This window comes from Macaca thibetana, chromosome 17 (genome assembly GCF_024542745.1).
Source record: "Macaca thibetana thibetana isolate TM-01 chromosome 17, ASM2454274v1, whole genome shotgun sequence".
In the NCBI taxonomy this organism is placed as follows: domain Eukaryota; kingdom Metazoa; phylum Chordata; class Mammalia; order Primates; family Cercopithecidae; genus Macaca; species Macaca thibetana.
In genome coordinates, this window is record NC_065594.1 from 81,646,264 (window position 1) to 81,669,728 (window position 23,465).

The window sequence follows — 23,465 nt, forward strand, 5'->3', positions numbered from 1 at the left end:
CTCAAGGGATAATAGAAAAAAGCACCTTTAACTGGAGTCTTTACTGCTTAAACCTGTGGCAGAAATGAATTCTAACTACATTATATGCATGAATACAGCATATCTGAGTGCAAATTAGTTGTAAATAGAAAATATTTCAGAAGAGGCCGTATGGTTAGAAAAGTGCTCAGCTTCCAATAAATATTACCACAAAACACAGAGGCTTGCAAGAGATACACATTTCAATATTATAAGTAGTTGTTTTTTCAATAAAATATCCACACACTTTGAATTCTGATTTTAAAAACACTCTCCTTTTACTTTTCTCTTTTTTTTTAGAATGCATATTGTTTCTTTTAAAACAATGTACAAGAAACTCTAACTAGAAATACAAAAGATTCGATTCATGTGTAAACTAGGTTGCTTTTTAAACTATGGCAAAATCACTGTTTAAGACATAGTACTACACTTCCTTTAAAACTCATATTACTAAACATTGATAATGATAAATAAGCAGCTTCTAAGCATTCTCGCAAAGATTGAACACTAAGGCAAAAACTGGCAGAAACAATAGAGGCAGAACTTTCTTTCTGTTGTTGCTGCCATTGTTATTTTACGTGCATTGAACGAATGGCCAAGATCTTTGGCGTCTTACTTACTGATGGGTAGAGGTAACCTTCTCCATTCATGGCTATATACAACCCTGTTTTCACTCCCTGGATGGCAACAACACGCAGTCCCACTGGAATGAGGTTGAAAAGCGCTGTGAAGATAAACATGGTCTATCATGAGTGGGCAGGAAGAAGCAGGGCACAGTGTAATTTTTTCTTTCTGATTCATTTTATTTAAGAAACATCATCTTTACCGATACTTTCCAAGAAATTCCAATTAAATAATTTTTATTTCGCTTTTTAAGTAAGAAGTTTCTGCTATGGGTAAAATGAGTACTTCAGCTTCAATCTTTAAATGTTAGCAGTCTTGCTGACAGCATTCTGAAGAACTGATGCGATAATAAACAGAATCAAGCCTGTAATCGTGCCTCTAGAAACATTGTCTCTGACACCATTAGATACTAAAAGAAATAAACTGTGAAGTCTCTCAAAGAGCAGAATTTTAAAAGTCCAAGTTGAGTGTTTATTCTAACCCTCTACACAGAAAGTGTGATTTGTCACCACAATGAGATCAGGCCAGAAGTTAAACAGGTGATTCCAAAACTAAATGACTGTGGTAGAACCAACATGATATGCCAGCAAAGCCAGGAAAAGATGTGCACCTGCCAATGAGCTAAATTTAGAAAGAACTAATCAAAACTGAATGGCATGCAAATGTCAGAGAGACTACTCATTTGTGTTTCCATGTTTTGTTTCTTCTCTGTTGATAAATCGTTAAAAGCATTTTATCTATTTCTGCAAGATAGCAATGTTAAAACATTAAAAAACTTAATATCCCTTTAATGCATTTCCATGGCAGTGTTACATGTTGAATGTTTAGTAGGTCTTCTAGCATCATTCTTAGAGATAACTGCTTGATGATTTTGGAGATTTTATTATAGATAAATTTGTAAGATAACTATTAATTATTTACAGTGAGGTTATCTGCCGCTACTCAAGTCCTTCTTAACTAAGTCTAATTCTAAGCAGGACAGAACAGGAAATGAAAATACTAAAATAGTGACATAAATGGGTAAGTACAATATCCAGACTCAGGCTCTCTATTGCACAAAAGCAAATCATTTGAAAAATGTGGGCAATTTGGACTTCATTCCAAGGGTCTAAGTAGTACATAATTAAAAACAAACTTTACAAATTGTGTTCTATTTAATTCTCAGGGACATGTTTCCTCTTAATAGGTTGAAGAAAATTACACCCTTTCTTTTGATTATTACATGCTACAGTTCTCAAGATCCCAAGAGGTCTGTGCTACATAAATATAAAAGGAAAACCTCAGGCCAGAGCCATGAATATTATCCCTGGAAAAATACTCAGGGGCATCTATGGTTACTTGGATATTCGTTTCACTATGTAAACTAATATCAGATTTTCTGCTATAGGATTTTAGGGGATTATGTTATTCTTATGAAAGAATTCTTTTTTTCCTCATTTCCATTATTTAATATTAAATATAGATGTGAGTTGTTGAGTACTGGGAGCTACCTGTGCTAGTTGGCAACTCTCAGTATTCCTTCTTGGTGGGAGATGGCTATATTCACTCCTGTTTAGAATACCTGAACTGTACCATCTCCCTTACATCTTGAAAGAATGGGCACCATAGAATAATTCCTGATTTATGTACAAAATTTTGGAGGGAAACCATAACCATATGTCTGTCCACGCGAGCTACACTAACCTAATTAATTCAAACATAATTATTCTAACTTTCCTCTTCTTACTTTCACACACTCTGAATGATATTTGTAGGTGCCACATATTTGATATAGAAAACAAACAGATTATGAATTCACCAAAATGATGTGGTTATGGGAACCAAAAAATTATACAAGATAGTTTAAAATGATCATACTGAAAAAAATACTAGTGTTTTTCCCTTGGGTTTTGGTTGGGATCTGAATTATAAAACACAAGGTATTGGCTGGGTGCGGTGGCTCACGCCTGTAATCCCAGCACTTTGGAAGGCCAAGGCAGGTGGATCACCTGAAGTCAGAAGTTTGGGATCAGCCTGACCAACATGGTGAAACCCTGTCTCTACTAAAAATACAAAATTAGCTGGACGTGGTGGCACACGGCTGTAATCCCAGCTACTCGGGAGGCTGAGGCAGGAGAATCACTTGAACCTGGGAGGTGGAGGCTGTGGTGAGCTGAGATCGTGCCATTGCACTTTAGCCTGGGCAATGAGCAAAACTCCGTCTCAAAAATAAATAAATAAATAAATAAAAATAAAATACAAGGCATTATAATTTACAGAATGATAGTGGAAAGTGAATGCTTATAAACACTAAAATGTGAAGAACCATTCAGAGCTGACCATGATGGAACTGGTGCTAATTAAAACCACAGATACCCACATTAATTGAGACACAATTTTATTTCTCCACTCTCTTTGTTTCTTACATAATTATAAGGCAATGTCACAAAGCCTAGGGGAGTAAGAATAACGAAGAAGTTTTTGTGACTCTGTTTATTCATGGAACACTCCAGTTCTTCATATAACAGTGATTTTCAACTCTGGCCGCACATTAAAACTAGCTGTGTTCATAACATAGGGTTGCCAGGCTCAACCCCATACCTACTACATCACAATCTCTGGAAATGGGTTTAGGACAGAAGGAATTTTTTTTGAAAAGTTCCTCAAATGACCCTAACATACAACTAAGGTGAGAACTGACATCCTGTGGGGTGGTGTCCACTGAGTGATTGAAGTATTTTGCACATCAAGTTACCAGGTTGAGAATTTCTAAGGTGAGAGGGACTTCTGACGTTTTAACATTGCCACAGTTAATAGCGTATTGGTATCTGTAGAGTCCTGTTCTGCTTGTAGTAGCTATTGTCTGTCAATAGGAACAATGAAGTTTAACAGCACAGAAAAAATCCACGGCATCCCCAATAGGAAACCGGGGGAAAAGAAAAATCACCCACTTATAAGATACCATAGTTCATGGGGATGCTGATGTTTAGAAGAATTTTAAAGAAATAAACCTCTGAAATTGAGAGTGGTTACGAGGTTACCTAGGTGCTCACTTCCTTTTGTGAAAGATCTTTCCATTATTATGGTAGTCAATAATAAGCAGTCGACTTGCTATAGTATTTTCTGCACCAGAACCATTTACCCAACATCCATGATTTTTGTGCTACTTTTCCTTCCCAGAGAGCTATAGATCTTAGACTGGAAACCCTTGGAGAACAGAGGCACCAAGGTTCATCTACCAGTGGGCCTTTTTTTCCTCCTCTTAATTCATCTGAAATTTTTAACAAAGGCAGTTTAGCAGGATGGTTCTTTCTTTTTTTCATTCTAAATAATTTCATACTTAGTGTGGGAAATGAACTGAACTCAAATCATGAAGATATGAAAGTTCAAGCCTTCAATTTTGTTATTTAGTGACTTTTAGAGTGCTATCTGGGTGAGTTTTAGGTTTTTTTTTTTTTTTAATTATTTTTCCTAGTTATGGATAACTAACCTATGGTTTGTATTCAGGGAGTTATAAAAAATGGAAACATTTTTATGAAGGATTATAGCATTATTACATCACTTCCCTCCTCACAACAAAAGAGCTGTACTCTAAGTACGACCTGACAGCCTTTCGAAAGCACATCCCTATTTTTAAAGAATTTTTCAGTGCTTACATCTTTCATAAGATTCATGAGACTACTGAAATGAACCAGAGAAAAGAAAATGTCTTTAAATTCATCCTAAGAAACACCGTTTTGCAATTTACATAGGTCAGAGTACATAAAAATAAAGTTAATTAGTAATTTCCATTACTTTTATAAATCTGCTAAGATTCTGCCAATTGTATTAAATTTTATAGTCATGTAATTTGTAGAACATTTTGAGGAGGGAACATTGATTTTACCCACTGTTTTTCTTTATTTCTTTGCAAATGTTGAAATAGTAACAAAACTAAACTAACTGGCCTACAGTGCACTTGAAATGCAATATAATGTCTCAGAAAAGCTGTGAACCAGAACTTTGCATAGGAAATTGAGCCCCTTGAGTGTGAGCATGATTTTCTCCTGATTTGTTTTTACAAAGGAGATTCTGTTTCATCTTCCTTCTCAGGACTGTGTCTCACTAGCATTTAGAGTGTCAGAACAAATTTCAAGATTCGTTCTGAGTTTTTGCTCCTTCTACTGCAGATACAGAAGGAAAAAAATCCCCATACATTTACAGAACAGAAGGTGGAGTGTTTTTTAGTATCTCAGCTTTCCAGTTTAGTCTTTAAAATTATTCAGATAACCAGACTTGTATGTGTGCACATAATAAATCTGCACTTCCATATTTAGAAAGTGCTTATTCAATTCTGAAGCAGTATGACTTTTAAAAGGCAATGTCTAATAGACACTTCTCAAAATGATATTGATTCCTATCATTAGAGGTAACCAATTTGGTTGGCACTACAAAAATTACACAAAGAAAAAAAGCTATAGAAAAAACACATAAAACCTTTGAGTGAAATTATTTTCAAGTAGTCCAATAAAGCAATATGTTTATGAAGCTATGGTGTATGTCCTGTTTTGAAAACTTTTGTCATAAAATGGACGGCATCAGTCTTTAGTCTGATGAATCTTTCAGAGTGTCATAGCTCATCTAGCGAGCAGAGTTATGGGAATCCAGTTATCACGTTCTAATCCTCCCAGGCCAAACAAAATTTGAGAACACTGAAGACATCAGAAATTATGAATCCCTAAACTTTGTGACCTACACAACAGTAACACATAAGAGAAAGGAAATGGCTGTTGTCAGCAAATGGTTTTTGTCAGCAAAAGGAGTTAAAGGGGAAAAGAAACTGAGCAGAGATACATGTATTAGCCTGAACCACAAGAAACTGACATCTTTTGCTGGTCAAAGATTGTCAAGTACCAATTATCTTTGAAAGTCCAAACTAATAACAAAACCTGCACAAATAATGTTTGGCATAAAATGCCTCCCCTTTCTTTTGTAGTTGAATTGTTTTACCTTCTCTTTTCCTATATCAAAAAGGAAATAAAGTAAAAGTAAACCAATAAACATAAAAGGGAAAAATTTTAAAATAAAAAGGGTGATATGAGACACAAAGAGAGTAAAGAGGTTAGGAATTGATGAGGACAATGTAGATAAACACAAAAATTAAAAAGGAATTGAAGAAAAAATAAAAGTGAAGCAATGCACAACATATAAAAAGTGAACACAATGGCTGGAAAAATAGTGATATTTTACATGGCAAAACCACACGTAAAAATAACCTATTCTGTATAACTAACTACTGTCAGAATCAGTGTTACTGGCAATTTGATCACTAGAATTTAAAAAAGGAAGTGCTGAATTTTAAATTGAGCTGATAAAAATATATAAAATAAAATAAAAATAAAAAAGGAAGTGCCTTCTGATTTGATTATGTGTATTGTTCAAATCCTCACTTCTTTTCATGGAATGATGTTTATATGTGAAGAATAAGAGATACATTAATTAAAAAATTCATATCTACTTTTGATCTACCAGTAATGTTTCTTATGATTAAATATTTCTAATAAAACAGTTTTGCTTTTCACTAACTCCCCCAAACAGTAAAAAGTATGCTTATTTTGGAACTAATATGCTAAATTAAAAATGAATCGAATGCCAATATAAACAGAAAATGGGAGAGCAAAACACAGACAGTTGAGCAAGGAGAGGCACCAGACGGAGAAACGTTATACATAAAGAAATAGGAAAAAGAACACAGACATTAATACAATGGAAGATGTGTAGCTTTTTAATTAAAAATTATCACAGATGCAATTCTATAAAGTAGTTAAACACTTTGCACAATGAATTTCAAAGTACACAACCTTCATGTTTTTTCTATACTTTTTTTTGTTAAATGCAAATAATTTTAAATTATATTTCTACTATGTAAAACGAAACAAAACAAAACAAAACAAAACTATTCCTTGTAGATTTTGAGTTTCCACAGGCATCATTAAGAACCTCAGAGCCTGATAAAATAATACATCCAATGAAAACATGTAATTAATTTTTACCTAAATACACTAGTGTACTTACTTAACTTTTATAATAATAAGATTAAAAGTAATAATACTTTTCTGGGTATGACAACTGTTTAACATAATCATCTTTAAACCACAGTTTTCTTTGGTTGCTCCATTAATATTTTCATCCACATAGTGTAAATAAAATTGTAAATGGCATTCTAGCGTGTAACATTTATAAAGATGAACCAACATGACCAAAAATTTGCAAATGAATCTTAAAAAGTCACTTAAGTAGCAGTGTATCTTCTACCAACTGTGTAACTGGTGGCCTGAGGTTGTCACTTACTAGAATTAGTGCTGTCATCCTTGGTTCCATCGAGAGCTCCATCGGGGTGCATTTGCAAGTAGTAGCCTTGCCTGCAATATAACCTGGTCACTATACCCTTGAGCTGGGGATCTGAAAGGCAAACATAGTTATCATAAGCCTCACAGTGTGTCACCAAGTTTCCTTTTACTTTTCTGTTTCTCTTTCTTTTTTCAGAAGAGGACATTTTATACAAGTAGCACATTTTATTTTGTCTCTCAGATTCTTCTGTGCTTTATCAAACCTGCAGTATTCTATTTATAGAAGGTAAAGGAAATGCAGTAGTAAGCCACAGAAACAGGCATTTTATAAAACTAGTATATGCATATTTAAATTATTAATGAAAACTATTAAACTAATTAAGCTGTCAGTTTAATTATTAGTTTAAACGATAAACTAATTAATATAACCAATATTAGCACTCATGATGGCAGTTATAAGAGTTTTGCAAACTGGTGACTCTCAGAAATTTTATTAAAAGGTTTTTTAATGGAGTTCTCCTTTTACTTAAGTTGACAAGTATTCCCGAAATTAAAAACAAACAAAACAAAAAATACCTATATTTTAAAAACATTCATACTAACATTTGATACATATTCTTAGGAAAAGCCCCAATTCAGAGAACACCCCTGGATGTTCAAAGGGTCATTGTTATTTCCACGGAAGTATCTGTGCTACTTAGACATTATCCACAGGAAAATGGAAAACTCTACTTGTGAGCTAGGGGAAACACAACAAACCCATGCATATGAGGTCAGCTCTGAGGCAATCGAATAGAGAAATTAGACAAGTTAAACAGATAAACTCATTAACTTGTGTAACTAAAAAGGACAGTCAAATTATACAATATGAAATCTGATTCTTTGTCAACGGGCATTGAGATAGAGGGCAGTGGAAGTTTATTTAAACAAAAAGGGAAATCATGTGGTAATAGATCCTCGTTTGATGATTCATTGAAAAGACATCCACTCTAGTAATCCAGTGCTTCACAAAGAGTCAGTTGTACCTTTGAAAACAAATATTTGCATGTGGTTTTGCAAAAGCCATCCCCATCTCAGGGATAGATTGGATGTGGGACATCATAATCTTCACCATGGCAACTGGCATCTCTCCGCAACAGCTGAATAGGCCATGCTAATGCAACCCGGCTGTCAAAACAGTCGGACGTTACTGAGTAATGAAACCTAGCACCTTGTAATCGACAGAAAAATTGTGGTCTTGCAAATAGGTGAAGACAAAAAAAAATTTTTTGAGAGCTATCCTTAAACTCTTTATTAGTCCTGAAGAAATTACAAAGAATTTCAATATCTATTTCTATGCACATCATTTAAAACTGCTCATTTGAGACATGACTCCATTGTACATAGACTTGCTTCATAGATGGTATAAGACTGGAAAAATCCTTTTGGAAAAGAATGCATGAACAGCAGAGCATCACAACATCAGTGTGACTAGCCACATTAGAATATGAAAGCTTTTGAAAGAGTAGGATTTAAAAAATAAATTTCTATGTGATTATTGGATTGTGTTACATATATTCCTTATTCTGTAGCTTATAACTTCCCAAATCACATAATTCTAAGATATGCACTAGCGGAAAAAAATACTAGTGTGTGACTGGGCTAAGTACTAAAGACTTCTTTCTTAGTTTTGCTGTATTTTATTTATGCTCTTCCCTGAAAATACGTAGCATGGAAAAGAAGAGAACAAAAGCAAAAAGAGTAAAAACTGTGAAAAAGAGAATTTTTTATTATTCTCTTGTCAAGAAAAAATACTGAGAATATTAGTGATTGACGATTTTTCTGTAAAACCTTTATGTTCTGACATCACTTATTCCTAAGCAATCTTCTATTTGAGCTACTATGTCTTCTGAAGTTGAATTAACTAGATCAGGTGAGGCAGTGAGAAGCCACCTACCCACCCACTCACACGCACCCTCATGCTTACACAAACAGACCCCCTTGGGATTATGCCTCATTTTGGATGAGGGAGCACAAATAAAATGTAAAATTATGTTTTTCTCTTTTAACTTCAAGAAAATACAACCAAATTGATTTTGATTCATCTGGTTGCATACGGTTCGATGTTTTTCCTTTTTAGATATCATAACGCCATTGATTTTATTCTTCTCAGGTGCCAGGCATTGTTAGAAGCACATTCTATTTTTAACTCTTGGATCCTCACCATTACCTTACTTAATAGAAGCCCACTTAGAGGATGAAAAAATGGAGATACAGAGCAATTGATAGTAATAATATGACAAAAGGCACATAACCAGTAAGTCAATAGCTGGAATCTGATCACTCGGCTCTGGACCCTGCCCACTTAACTGCTACCTGATGCAGCCTCTACAAGTGGAATAATTGAACTAAAATGTCTTCAACACTAAAAATAAAATGCAAGTCAATCTGTTTAAAAAACCAAAACCAACTTGTATTTTGAAGATTAACCACCACTGTGTCTAAACCCAAATCCTGCTAGCCAGAGCTGAATTTGTGATTACAAAGCAGCAACACAAAGGTTAGAAAGAATCAAAGATCTTGAAAAACCTCTTCTCAGATCCATCCCACTTTTCCATTGGCCACATTTCCAATACATCTCTGCCCCATTTAAACCTTACCAAAATTGCTAGTTCAGTACCATACGTTTAAAACCAATGAGTTGCTCAATTCCTTTTGAAGTATCTTCACAGTGTCTCTCATTCTTTTTCTATTTTTCTATTTTTACTGCCAGCCCCTCATTACCTCTCTTAGGTGGTCTTCCCACCTGCAGTTTTCCTGTTCAAATCCCTCAGATCTGGAAATATGCAGTGACTCTTCACTGTCCACTGAGTTACGTAAGCACCTTACTGTAGTAAGGCCCTATCTTATCTGATGGCTCTGCTCACTATAGCCCTTACCCATCCCCTGCAAGTAGCCTCACCTGATTCACTGTGGGTTACCTACAAATATTCCATAATTTCCCATATCTATCCTGTTCCCTTAACCTTATCTATCTCAAATATGGCCACCTGCATTAGAATGCCCCTTTGCACATCTGTATAGGTATGCACCCACAGGCACATACCTTTGCATAGCTGCCTCCTTTTCCTCCTCCCCACTCTGGTTCTATCAACACGTCCATTTCCTCAAGAGCACTTTCTTGAAACCTCAGATGAGGTCAAATTCTTCCTTTGGACAATTTTATGGTAATTTTATAGTATCATAGGTGAGTATGTAGCAATTTATGCGTTCTGGGTTAAGTAGATTTTTAAGTTATATTATCTAGTTTAACTAAAGTTAGAATAGTTTAGGTGGGGAAATCCCATAGAGATAATAAGGATTAGACATGATACTAATAAAATAAGCAAAAATAAACACTAAACAAATAACAAAGATGAGACTTTTCTCTTACATGGATTTTGTGGTTAAAAGCAAGTACAGAAACTAATAACAAAACAAATGATGATCTATTGAAATCTAACATGAAATTAGCCAAAGGAGTTTGAAAATGTAAAGACAATCTGAAATATAGTTACCATGATAAAAAATGAAACCTTATCCTAAATGCATATAATAGCTTCAGATATAAAAGTGTGAAAATATTACATGTGTGAGACAAACATGTATTAATATACATGCTCATTTTTAAATAAGCTTATAGAATAAGAAGGTTTGCATATTTTTCTAGTAAATGTTAAATATAAGGCCTACAAGAACAAGTATTTTTGTTTTAAATACTGATGTATCCCAAACTCTTACAATACAGATTCCCAATGAATAATAGAAAAATAAATAAATATCTGAAGTCCTACACCTATATTTTAGCTAGCCATGCAAAAATGCAAAATGCTTCTTAACTCATAAAATTATTAGAGCTCTTTATTCTCTTCTAAAATATTTGTGTTCAGAATACCTACTCTGCTTAAGAAAATACAAAACTTAGAATCTCTTCTTTGCCTATCTTAATTCCCCTTTTCCTCCAGTTTTGTCTTTTATTTTCTATTTAGTGTGCCTGATAATTTTACTAAAAATGTTTTGAGGATACCCCTTGCACAAAACTCTGTGCTAACTACGATCTGTGATATTAATTAAAATAGAAATAATGAAAACTAATGTGCATACATATCAAGAAAAAAGATGTTTCATAATAGATTACCCTCAACACTCCGAACTGAAAGAAATGCAAATCAGTCCAACCGCCTTCATATTCAGGGGGAAAATACCCAACATTTTTAATTAAAACACTCATTCTCTTAGAAGTGGGTTCAATTAAATCAAACACTGTCATAAATGGTTTTCATGCAATGGGAAGACTGGCAAAAGAAGAATCAGGATAATCAATCAAATGGTGTATATATTTTAAACTATGATTTCAACGGAGAAATGTACACTATGACATATGTTTTTCCGTAGCAAACACATGAATGTATATACATCATATGAACTATGTTTATACACACATAAATCTCAGTACTAATTGGTTATCAGTGTAGGTTCTTAAACGTAGGTTCTCTTCTATTAGCTATGGAAAATCACACATTTTTATAGGGTAAAAACAACCTTTGTAATATACATTTTTGCAGAAAAAAAAAAGTGGCAGATCTAATTAGATTTTGGCACTCCCAGGAGCCCAAAATAGTATTTGAATAATTTGCTAAAAGATATACATTATCATATAATCCAACCACAAAAATAAACCATGTCCAGGAACTTATCCAAAGGACGGAGAAAATAAAGGTGGGATAGGGACACTAAAGAAAATGATAGATAAAATTAAAGGCATGGGAAAATTTGCTATCTCTGTTTATCCCTTAAGATTACACTCAATTTCCTTCATGGATTGACCCAATGCTACCTCCAGAACCCTTTCCCTTAGGAACCTGGTTCCAGTTACTTCAGAGTGATTTACCCAACTCAGGGTCCCATTCCAATGTACTATTATGTGTGTTAAATTTTAACACTGCTCCCACAGGCTAGAATATCTCTCCACCACTTCTCTGCCTATCAGAATCCTATGTCTGCAGGCACTAGAGATAGTATCTTGCATTAAAAACAAACAGGCCAGGCACAGTGGCTCACACCTATAATCCCAGCACTTTGGGAGGCTGAGGTGGACAGATCACCTGAGTTCAGGAGTTCGAGACCAGCCTGACCAACATGGAGAAACCCTGTCTCTACTAAAAATACAAAATTAGCTGGGCGTGGTGGCACGCACCTGTAATCCCAGCTACTCTGGAGGCTGAGACATGAGAATTGCTTGAACCCGGGAGGCAGAGATTGTGGTGAGCTGAGTGTGCCATTATACTCCAGCCTGGGCAACAAGAGCAAAACTCCGTCTCAAAAACAAACTAATAAAAAAAACAAATAAACAAACAAAGAAAACTCCAAACAGCTCTTGCCCTCAAAGAGTTTGCTGTTTGTTGAGGAGAGGAAAGAAACTATAATATGGCTTTATATCAATTAGCCATGTGTTAAATTAGTGAGTTTGTGTGTCTTTCTGCTCTGCAAATAAATGATAAATCCCTTGATAATTTGCATATCACTCAAAATAACCTATCACTGTGCTTGCCACAGAACAGGGGCTCAACTAGTATTTATTGAACCGAATTCACTTTCTGTTTTGTTTTTTAAAGTATCTATATATAAGTCCTAAATGGCCTTTGAGGTAAAATGCACTTTTTGTATTGTATTTAAGAGTTGGAGAAAAGCATGCTTGAGCTGAAGATAAGTGTGGGTTTTGAAATGGAAACACCAATAATTTTAAGCTTTTCCCCCAAAAACTATTGTAGCTAAAACATTTCCTCTAGGTAAGGTATACTAAGAAAATGACTGGGGGCAAAGACTTTTCTGGGGAAAATGTTTGAAGAGATCATTAAAAGGAAGGGAGATTGTAAGAATCCTGCTTAATACTTGACCCTTATCTCCAAGGAGCAGACCTAACAGGAGTATCTCAGGATTCCTAGCCCAGGGTTGAACTCTCACTAGCTTTTTGAGTATCTAGTGTATATAAACTACAGAAGGAAGGAAATCTTTAGAACTCAGAGAAGCACTCTTTCCAACACTATTTTCCAATGAAATTTTCTCATTGCAAAGTTCCAACATATTAGAAACACACTGTAGCTCTCATGACCCACATAATCCAGAAACGGACAATAAAATGGCCAAAATATCAGATCTATTGTTCCACCTTATTTATTCATCACTTACAAAGATGAATACTTGTATGATAAAACATCGTGCGCTTTGGCCTACTAATTTATTAAGTTGTCATTACATATTTTCAAAATTAAATCCTAAATATCAATTATGTAATTGCAAAATACAACAATTAGCAAAATTCTTGTGCCTATTTCAGTAAGAAAAGCATGTATCTTTTGGTGACAATGTTTGGGATCCAAGTCAATCCATCATTACAATCCCATCTAGAAAAAGCTTTCCTGATTCTATACTGTGCCAGGGATTCCTGATTTGTGAATGATTTCATTTGCTCCTTCCCAGAACACAAGCACGCAGGCAAAGAAGCTGTGTTCTCTGTCTGGGGTGCTCGCGTGTTGCTCAAGTGCCATCTATTCATCACCATCAATGTTATCATCTGTGGCATTGACAGAGGTGGGTGTGTTACTCATCTTCAGACTCCTTGTTGATATGTCAATGACACCAAACACTAAAAGACATACTTATGGTACTTTCAGGAACTTTATTTGTCCTTCTATTAACATAAACATTAGAAAGGAATACACTGCCAGCTGAGAGAGTAAATATTTCCCAGATTATGAAGCAAAGAGCATTTTATGTAAGTTCTTAATTGCTATTGACATCTAAAGAGGGAAATGTGAGATATTTCAGTTTGTTATCTAAATACGATTCATTTTTAACTGTAGATACAGTATTATGTTAAATTTAATACACAGATTTAACATATTCAGCTAAGTCACTATGAAGAATGATTCACTTCTCCTTTCGGAAACTAGAAATGGGATTCCCTGAATTTAAAGAATCTGAAGAAAAACTGCTATTTGATTCATTCACAGAATTTTCCACAGTCAGTTAAACCTATAGCAGACCATATTAATTTGTTCTTCAGCTATCATTACATTGTCTGAAATATAGAATTAGCATGATGAAAAGTAGATGTTAAAGAACCAAAGACATCCATTGAAATTAAAGTGCATTTTTACTAAATAAAATTCAGAATCAAAAGCCTTTCAGCAAAAGTTATATTGCATCAGGATATTGCATTAACCAGGAAAACAAGAATTACACCAGATGTGCCATTTTATCAATTTCTTCAGATAAACAGTAGAGCAGTAAACTGGGAACTTTGTCTGAAAAAATATATTTTCTGGATTTTTTTTCATACATTTGCTTTAGAGCCAGGAAGCATTTCTTTAAATGTTTTATGTTTAAAAAATAAGCAGTGGGTGAATTTAGAAAATAACTGCACATGACAAGGACTGATCTATTCATCATCCAGAACTGAGGCTCATGCATTTAAGAAGTAACATTTTGGAGCAAGTATATCACTCATCTTGTCTGTTCATATCTAGAACTACTTAGAGACCTCCACCTAATGGATAGATAGTTGGAAATGATAGTGATAAACACCTTAAAGCTACTTCCATTTAAGGAAAGGTGCAAACATCTGAGCTCTGTCCCCTTCTGAGTTTGTTTTCCAGACATTTGTCTTCTAGCTGCTTCTGGGAGGAGATAGGAGTGATAAAAGTTTTTTTTTTTTTTTTTTTTTTTTTTTTTTTTTTTTTTTTAATTAATAATCCTCCCTACAGAATCTCCCGAGCAGCAAGGGAAGGAGAAGAAAAGAGGCGGCATTCAGAGATATGATACCTGTGAATCCAAGTAGACATCTACACTTTTAACCAGACAGGAAAAACATTTCAACCAGATGTTATGAACAGAAAGAAAGAAAAAAATACTCCTGGAAATAAGTGTGAACATTTCATGAAGGATACTGTAGCATTTGCTCTTGAATTCAGTTGCAACCACTTATATGCATCTCTAAAACCCTAAGTTTCTGCATATTTTATCACCAGGAAGTGATGCCTCTTCACCATTTTTATTTATTAAGGCTTAAAATTTTAGAAAGGCAGTTCGTAACATCACCCTTAATGAATCTTAATGACACATATGTCTCTAGAATTCTACAACACAGCCACAGAAATACATCATTTTACACTGGAAAACAGGAGAAGAAATCCTGTCTATGTTTTGTTTAAGCATGTTTTCAAATGCCAAGATATTTAACTTGCTCCTTTAGGAGACGTTTATTGTAAATATACTTTGACCAAGCATTTTGCTAGGAGTTGAGAGGAATTTACAGCCAAAGCAGGTTGCTGTCAATTGTCCACATCATCAGTAAACCAAGAGCATGATGTGAGTCCTAAAACAATGAGGCTGTATAAACAGAAAGGTAATATCCAATACTAATGATAACAATAGTAAGAATAATAGCTATCATTTCCTGAGCATACACTTTGGGCCAGAAATGACTCTAAGTGCTCTTTTTAAAAATACTAACTCATTTAATATGCAAAGTGACTTTTTGAGCTAGGTAGCATTATTATCCTCACTTTAAGATATGAAAATGAGGCCGGGTATGGTGGCTCATACCTGTAATCCTAGCACTTTGGGAGGCAGAGGCTGGTAGATCACCTGAGGTCAGGAGTTCAACACCAGCTTGGCCTACATGGTGAAACTCCATCTCTACTAAAAATACAAAAATTAGCCGGGTGTGGTGGCACGTGCCTGTAGTCCCAGCTACTCTGGAGGCTAAGGCAGGAGAATCAATTGAACCTGGGAGGCAGAGGTTGCAGTGAGGCCAGATCACGCCACTGCACTCCAGCCTAGGTGACAGAATGACTCCATCTTGGGGAAAAAAAAAAAAAGATAAGCAAATGGAGTCAGAGAGTCACTATGTGATGTGTGCAAGAGCAACACAAAAGGAAATGATGGCGTGAATGTTAAAGCCCCTGTGGTCTGGCCTCTCACGCTGCCCAGGTACCACTCAGCTCTGCTCTAGGTGGGCATCCCAGTGTTCTCAGACCACCCCTGATGCAAACACACAATGAAGGGGCACGAGTAACAGATAGGGTGGGCCTGGGGAAAACCGTGTAAGAAAATGTTTAATCTGAATATGATGAAATGTCATTTTCAACAATTTGTGAGGCTGTCACAAAAACAGGGAGTGGAATTATTTAGTTTTGCCTCAGAAGACAGAATTAGGACAAATTAGGGGAGTGACGCCAAGATGGAACATAAATAAGGACAGTGGTTGCTGTCCCTGTGGTCACTGCTAGATTCCAGGTGCCTAGAACAGAGCCTGTCATATAGCAGGTGCTCAATAAATACATGATTAATATATGAATAAATAAATCAAAAAGGACAACGAAATGTTCAATACTCTTAGCTATCCTGTGAAAGAATTAACTCTACCACAGAGTAATGCGTTCCCTGTTACTGAAAGTGTTCAAGAAGTTGGATGGTCATTTGCTACAGGAATTGGGAAGGGAATTGCTGCTTTGAAAAAAATCTTGAGGAAAAAAGCATACTTTATTTAAAAAGTGGAAATTTATTATCATTTGAAAAGCACTAGTTTAGGATCCCTGTCTCCCTACCTCGTCCCAACCACCCCCCCCCCCCCCCACACACACACACACACACACTAAGTACGGCAAACGCTGCGGCTTTCTTCTTCTTAGGGGCTGGACTATGAATAATTAGTAAGCGAGGAAGGGTGGACATGAGTGAATGAATGGAGAGGAGAAAAGGAAACAGTTTCTTATAAAATTGTTAAAAGAAAACAGACAGACCTTGCTTATTGGAGCAAAAGTTTAAAAACACGGAAACCTATCGTAGTCAAAAGTTTGAGAATATTTTGATACTTCATAAAGCAAACTGTGAGATGTGGAGCTGTAGGCAGGCCAGGGCTATTTTAGAGGTAGTTTGAGCTGGAAGAACATTTGCACTAGATGATGGATTCAACTTTCTTTTCATAGTTTTTGTATTTCAGTTATTTTCTTTCAATTTTAATTTGACTCTATTTCACAAATATAGTTACATAGTCATAGTGTGCTAATTTAACAAGCAATCCCACTGTGTGGACATGTTTTCAGGGTGGAGGGTGGGAGGGAGGAAGAGAAAGAGGCGAGGTGATTCAGAAACAGATCCTCTTTCTGCTTTCCCTCAACTCTCCCAAATGTACATTTAAGTCCTTCACTTAAATTGGATGCATGGTTTGTAGCTTTGGCATCAGACCCATACTTTTAATTTCTAAAAAAAGAAAATGCTGGGAAAGGCACTACTCAGCTCACATTTTGGCACCCTCCTTTCGAATGGCATAGGTAGCCACTGAATTCCTTATCCCTAGGGGTTCTATATTTTTACATTCATGCTTGTTGCTCAGTACATGAAGTTTCCCTTTACCCAAAAGCCTTTTTGTGTGTGTGTAACTAATCTGACACAGGCCTCTGGAAAAAAAAAAAAATGCAGGGTCCTGGAGAACCATAGGCCCGAGAAACCTGGAGCTGCAAAGAAGGACAAGATCTGGAAGGTTTGCAGCTAGACCTCAATGAACCAGGTTTCAAATGAATGTCACGAGGAAACCGTAACGCAAAACTTCAAAATACCACACTCGGGAATACCGTCTAATTATCGTATGCCCATGCCTGTTTTTTGTTTCCTTTAATTTTATAGTACAGTTGTACAGCAGATAGAAAATCTAACATTTGAAACCACTTTTAAAATTTCAGGTTATTGCCTCAGGACATGTGTGTGAAAACCAAATAAAAACTCCTCCTTTAATTTCAGCTCTATGAAAAGACAGTGTTAATATCCAAATCTACTAGGAAGTTTAAGGTATTTTCTTCCTTAAAATATTTACAGCTTTATGTGACCATCAGGTTGGATTATATAGAAAACAGCTCAGCACTGAAAAACACTTAATAGTAATTTATTTGATGTCACTGGCCAAGGAAGATGATCATCCTTTAGAAGTAACTCTAAAAATGCTTGCTATGAAGAACAAGCTAGAAGCATCACACTGACTGACTTCAAAATATACTACAGCCATAGTAACTAACACTGCATAATACCAGCATAAAAACAGACACACAGACCAATGGAACAGAATAGAGAGCCCGGAAATGAATCCACACATTTTTGTTCACAAACTCATTTTTGACAAAGGCACCAAGAACACACTTCAGGAAAAGGATACTTTCTTTAATAAACGGTGCTAGGAAGACTGGATATCCATATGCAAAACAATAATAGATCCCTATCTCTCACTATATTAAAAAATCAACTGAAAATGTATTAAAGATTTAAATGTAAGATGTTAAGACCTGAAACTTTAAAACTACTGGAAGAAAACATTAAAGAATTGTCTCAGGACATTGGTCTGAGCAAGAATTTTGGGGTTAAGACCTCAAAAGTGTAAGCAAGAAAAGCAAATATAGATAAATGGGATTATATTAAGCTGACAAACTTCTGCACACCAAGAGAATGAAGACACAACCTACAGAACGAGAAAATATTTGCCAACTATCTAACAAGGGATTGAGAACCAGAATATGTAAGAAACTTGAACAACTTAACAACAACAACAATAACAACAACAACAACAAAATAACAAACCCAATTTAAAAACGGGCAAAGATCTGAATAGACATTCTTAAAAGAAGACATACAAATGGCCAACAGTTATATTTTTAAAATGTTCAACATCACTAATCACCAGAGAAATGCAAATCAAAACCACAATGAGATACCATCTCACCCCAGTTGACATGGCTATTATCAAAATGAGGAAAATAACATATGCCAGGGAAGATGCAGACAAAGAAGAACCCTCATACAATTTTTGGTGGGAAAGTAAATTAGTACAACCACTATGGAAAACAGTATGGAGGATTCTCAAAAAATAAAAAGTGGAACATCATATGATCCAGCAATTCCAATGCTGGGTATATGTCTAAAAGAAAGGAAATAAGTATATTGAAAAAAAAAAAATCTGTACTCTCATGTTTGTTGTATCACTATTCACAATAGCCAAAATAGGGGGGGGTCAATGTCCATCAATGCATGAACAGATAAAGAAAATGTGGTATGTAAATATATTTCATATATATATGTATATATACACACACATATACACATGCACATATATAATGGAATTTATATAATATACAATGAAATATTACTAAGCCATACAAATGAGTGAAATCCTTTCATTTGCAGCAACATGGATGGAACTGGAGGACCTTATGTTAAGTGAAATAAGGGGCACAGAAAAACAGCTATCTCATGCTCTTGTGGGAGCCAAAAAAGTTGATCTCATGGAGATAGCAGAATGGTGGTTTGCAGGGGCTGGGAAGGAGTAGGGGTAAATGATGAAGAAAGGTTGTTTAATGGGTGCAAAAATACAGTTAAATAGAAAGAATAAGGTCTAGTATTTGATAGCACATTAGGATGACTATAGTTAGCAATAATTTACTGTATATTTCAAAATAGCAGGAAGAAAGATTTGGAATGTTCCCCACACAGAAATTGAACAATGTTTGAGGCAATGGATATTCTAGTTACCCTGATTTGATCATTACACATTGCAGTTATGTATCTAAATATCACATGCCCCAGAAATATGCACAATCATTATGTATCAAAAAATTAACCATAAAAATGTTTGCTATAGATACAAATTGTAACATCTGGTCATTTTAATCCAGGTGGTTAGTGGAAGGGTTTGGAGAGAAACTGAGATGAAATTGAGTCAGAGATGGCCAAGATGTGGATGACAGAATGAAGTACCTTTTTCAAGTAAGGAGATGTCCTCTTGGGAGGAAGTCCAAAGTATTTTCTGAAGGGAGATGGATTTGTAGGCTTTGGTGATAATGGTAGGTGAGGCTGACAGCAGTTTGCAGGCAGCTCTGGGCACACATGAAACTCAAGCTAAAAGTTTGCACACTGAACATTAGAGAAATAGTAAACATATTTTCTCATCTTTTTCTCAAGAAGTGACCCATCAAAGTCACATTTTAGAGAACACTGGGAACTGCTGGTAGGGGCAACCTATTCTTCACACAGCAGATGCTTGGTAAAAATAAATGTTAAAATTTTAACCTGAAAAAGTACTGCACTGTGTTTCTAATTTTCTATTTCTGAAATTTTAAGCTTTTCTGTGAATAATGGTAGCATTTTCTGTGTGCATATACATACATATAAATATATACATGAATATGTGTGTGTGTGTGTGTAAAATTTAAAGTTTGTGCTCAAGAATTGGGAGGCTTTTTAAGAAATTATGTGACTTTAGGTAATTCAATATGATTCCTACTGACATTTCCACAGGGGGTTAATTTAATTTTTAATCAAGCTTACTCTGTAGCTTTATGATAGGAGGATATATAACAAGATCATTAATACACAATAGCAAAGCTTTAAATCCCTGTCAACATTTTTCTGAAATGTTTTCATGCAGTTAAATAAATGAGCATCTCCCTGGTCAACTCTAAGGCAGACAACTGTAAAGGACCACGTGTTTCCAAGATTACCTTCTGATAGAGCACAACAAAACACTTCTTCAAAGATGCATTTCTTCTTACTTGGGTCTAATGGTGTGAAAGCCTCAAAGGAAGTATTATTAAATGAATTGTGTCCCCCTAAAACTCATATGTTGAAGTCTTAATGCTCAGAATGAACTACATTTGCAGACAGGGCCCTTAAAGATGTAATTAAGTTAAAATGAGGTCATTAGGTTGCGCCTTAGTCCAATAGGTCTGGTTTCCTTCTAGAAGAGGAGATTAGGACCTCAGACAACTACAGACAAAAGACCACATGTGGACCAAGGGCGAAGACAGCATCTACAAGCCAAGGAGAGAGGCTTCAGGAGAAATCAAGCATGCCAATGCCTTAATCTTGAGCTTGTAGCTTTCAGAACTGTGAGAAAACACATTTCTGTTATTGAAGTCACCCAGTCTGTGATATTTTGTTAAGGTAGCCCCAGCAGACTCATAGAGGAACTGCCATTTAAAAAAATAAAGTTCAACTGCCATGTTCACTGATTTAGAGATAAAACCGGCTTCACTTCAGAGGACTATGTAGCTGATGATGAGAAAAATCTGAGCTGTAATGCCTGGCTCCCAGGATAGTTTTTGCCTTTTCTCATTCACTACAGTATTTGAAGAAAGGAATTTGATATTCACTCTCTGTCTCAACATTTAAGTACTATGATACATTTTCTAGATTTTTAAGTTTAATGGAATTGTAGAGCTATTTTATGCCGCTGGTTTTACTCATATGAAATATAAATAAATGGAAAAAAAAAACCAGACATATTTATAAACTCATGTCTGAAGAAATCCATCCATCTCCACATTGGGAAATAGATTGCAAACCACTCGTCAAAGCAAAACATCAAGCTGATGTCTTGTCAGATAAAGGAAAGAGCAAGGGAACTTTACTATGTACTTTTTAACCGAGAAATTTCTAACATACATTATTTCCATCTTTAACCTACTCCATGTAACACATGGAGAAAATCTGGATCTGAGAACAGGCATCATCTGCTTAGTATTGTCTGGTTAATGAGAGAGAGAGTTGATTCCAACCTCTACACGTTTCGGGCTCTGAGAGTACTTTGCTTTGCAGTGCTACTTAGCCTACACTCATGCATTTTTATCGCATTCATCTTTATTCAGATGATTTCTTATGCCTTTACACCTGTCAAAACACTGCCCTATATCAAGCCTTAGCTTAAATATCCCCGTTTATGAAATAGTCTCTAATCTCTCCTGTCAAGAACCAGTCTGTATTCCCTAATTATGATATTGTACCAAACCGTCTTGGCTGAGTTCTAAAACTCAATTCACTTAAACAATACAAAAGCAAAACCAAACCAAACCAAAACAAAACAAAAGGCATAGCTCCTTTACACTAAAAAATGTAATAGTTAAGTTCTGATATAATTTTTCACTTACGCGGGGGCTTCAATACTAGAGAGGAACTGCTTTTCTGCATATTTCAGAGCCTTGCTGAGGAGGTTTGGGTGCTTTTGTCTCATGACTTTCTTTCTTTCTTAAGCAGTCCACACCTGTAGCACACCTCTACATTTAATGTGTGAAAAGCATTTCCTGTTTTACCTGAAAAAAACATCGTTCTTGGAAAACAGACTAATGCTGACTGCCCAGGACTTGTAAAAACCTTTTTGTCTGCTTTGCTCTGCAGTGAGCCAGGGAGAACCATTTGGGGACCTCTGTTCCTCTAAGTCCCTCCAGGAAAATGAAATCTATAGCTCCTAAGGTCAACCCAGAAAGGCAGAACTTTAAATAAAAATCCTCAGATCTCAGCAAGAACAGCAGAAAATAGGTTACAACAATATGGGGTGTATCCACAATGCTCTACTCTCACACAACCTCCATGTGGGAACAAAATGTTTCACAGTCAGAGAGCAGAATTTACGCTTCTGTACATTCATGGAAGCAGACAGGTCAAGGGGTCCTGTAGCTGAGCATTTCCCTGGCAATGCCACACACAGCAAGATGTCAGGCCCAGAGCCACATGTACTTCTACCTGCCTCGCTCACACATCTGCAGCACTGACTCTGGCTAAGAGGGGATTGGGGGTGGAGGAAGAAAGAACTTGAAATCGGGACAAAGGTGGAGCCAGTTACCCTCTCACCAGATCCCTGAGTTGGACAAGGTATCTCACCTTTCAGGAGCCTTTTTTTTTTCTTATTGATAAGAAGACAAGGGGAATAATGTCTACCCCATCAAGGTAGGATCACCAAGATCCAGTGGATGGTGGTTTCAGAACTGTTGCCTGGCCCTTAGCAGAGGCTAAGCTGAGGTTAACATTTTTTCTTCTTTTGCTATTTATTTTCACTGTACCTTTTACAGGAAATTAAATTTGAATTCATAGTTCACATCTGTGAAACTGGCAACCATAATACAGAGAGGTGAATACTTTGTGTAAGGAGACTCACTACCCTCTGCTTTGTACCTCTTCTTCTACAAAAGCCCCTGCAGTCCAGTTACCTTGCTCCAAATGCCTGGGCCCTCACATCACATTGGCCTTCCCTCTCTCCAGTTGTGAGGAATATAACCCAATTCCAGATGTGCCCTCTGGAGATGGGCCCTTTGCTCTCAGCATTCAGATACTGCCATCCCAGAATACTTTATAGCCGCCACCTTGCAGAAAGCAACCTAATGCCTAGTAATAATACAAGAAGGCATCCTTCTCTTTCTGGTCCTCATAGGCTGCTCTGTATCTTCCCATATGCAGTCACCATGCTGGTTGTAATAACAACAGTAACAAGAATGACAACCATCATTTAGCCATTATTCACTGTGTCAAACACACTACTAAGAATTTTATAAACATTAATTGACATCATCCTTTGAAAACCATGCAGATCTATTATTAATGCACTAATTTTAGTTATGTAAATACACACACAGATCTCTACATTTCTACATATACACACATATACAAATATACATATAT

At 35.8% G+C, this 23,465-nt stretch overlaps 1 protein-coding gene across 4 annotated transcripts in view; it reads right to left on the reverse strand.

Annotated features, from left to right (window-relative positions):
- Positions 1 to 23,465, reverse strand: part of FGF14 (fibroblast growth factor 14) — a 678,189-nt gene that overhangs the window by 149,999 nt on the left and 504,725 nt on the right. For all 4 annotated transcript variants that reach the window (XM_050766682.1, XM_050766686.1, XM_050766685.1 and 1 more), the window contains exons 2-3: positions 6,952 to 7,062; positions 639 to 742 (exon numbers count right to left, since the gene is read on the reverse strand). In XM_050766682.1, coding sequence (XP_050622639.1) covers positions 639 to 742; positions 6,952 to 7,062 — 215 coding nt within the window. The remainder of the gene's footprint in view (positions 1 to 638; positions 743 to 6,951; positions 7,063 to 23,465) is intronic.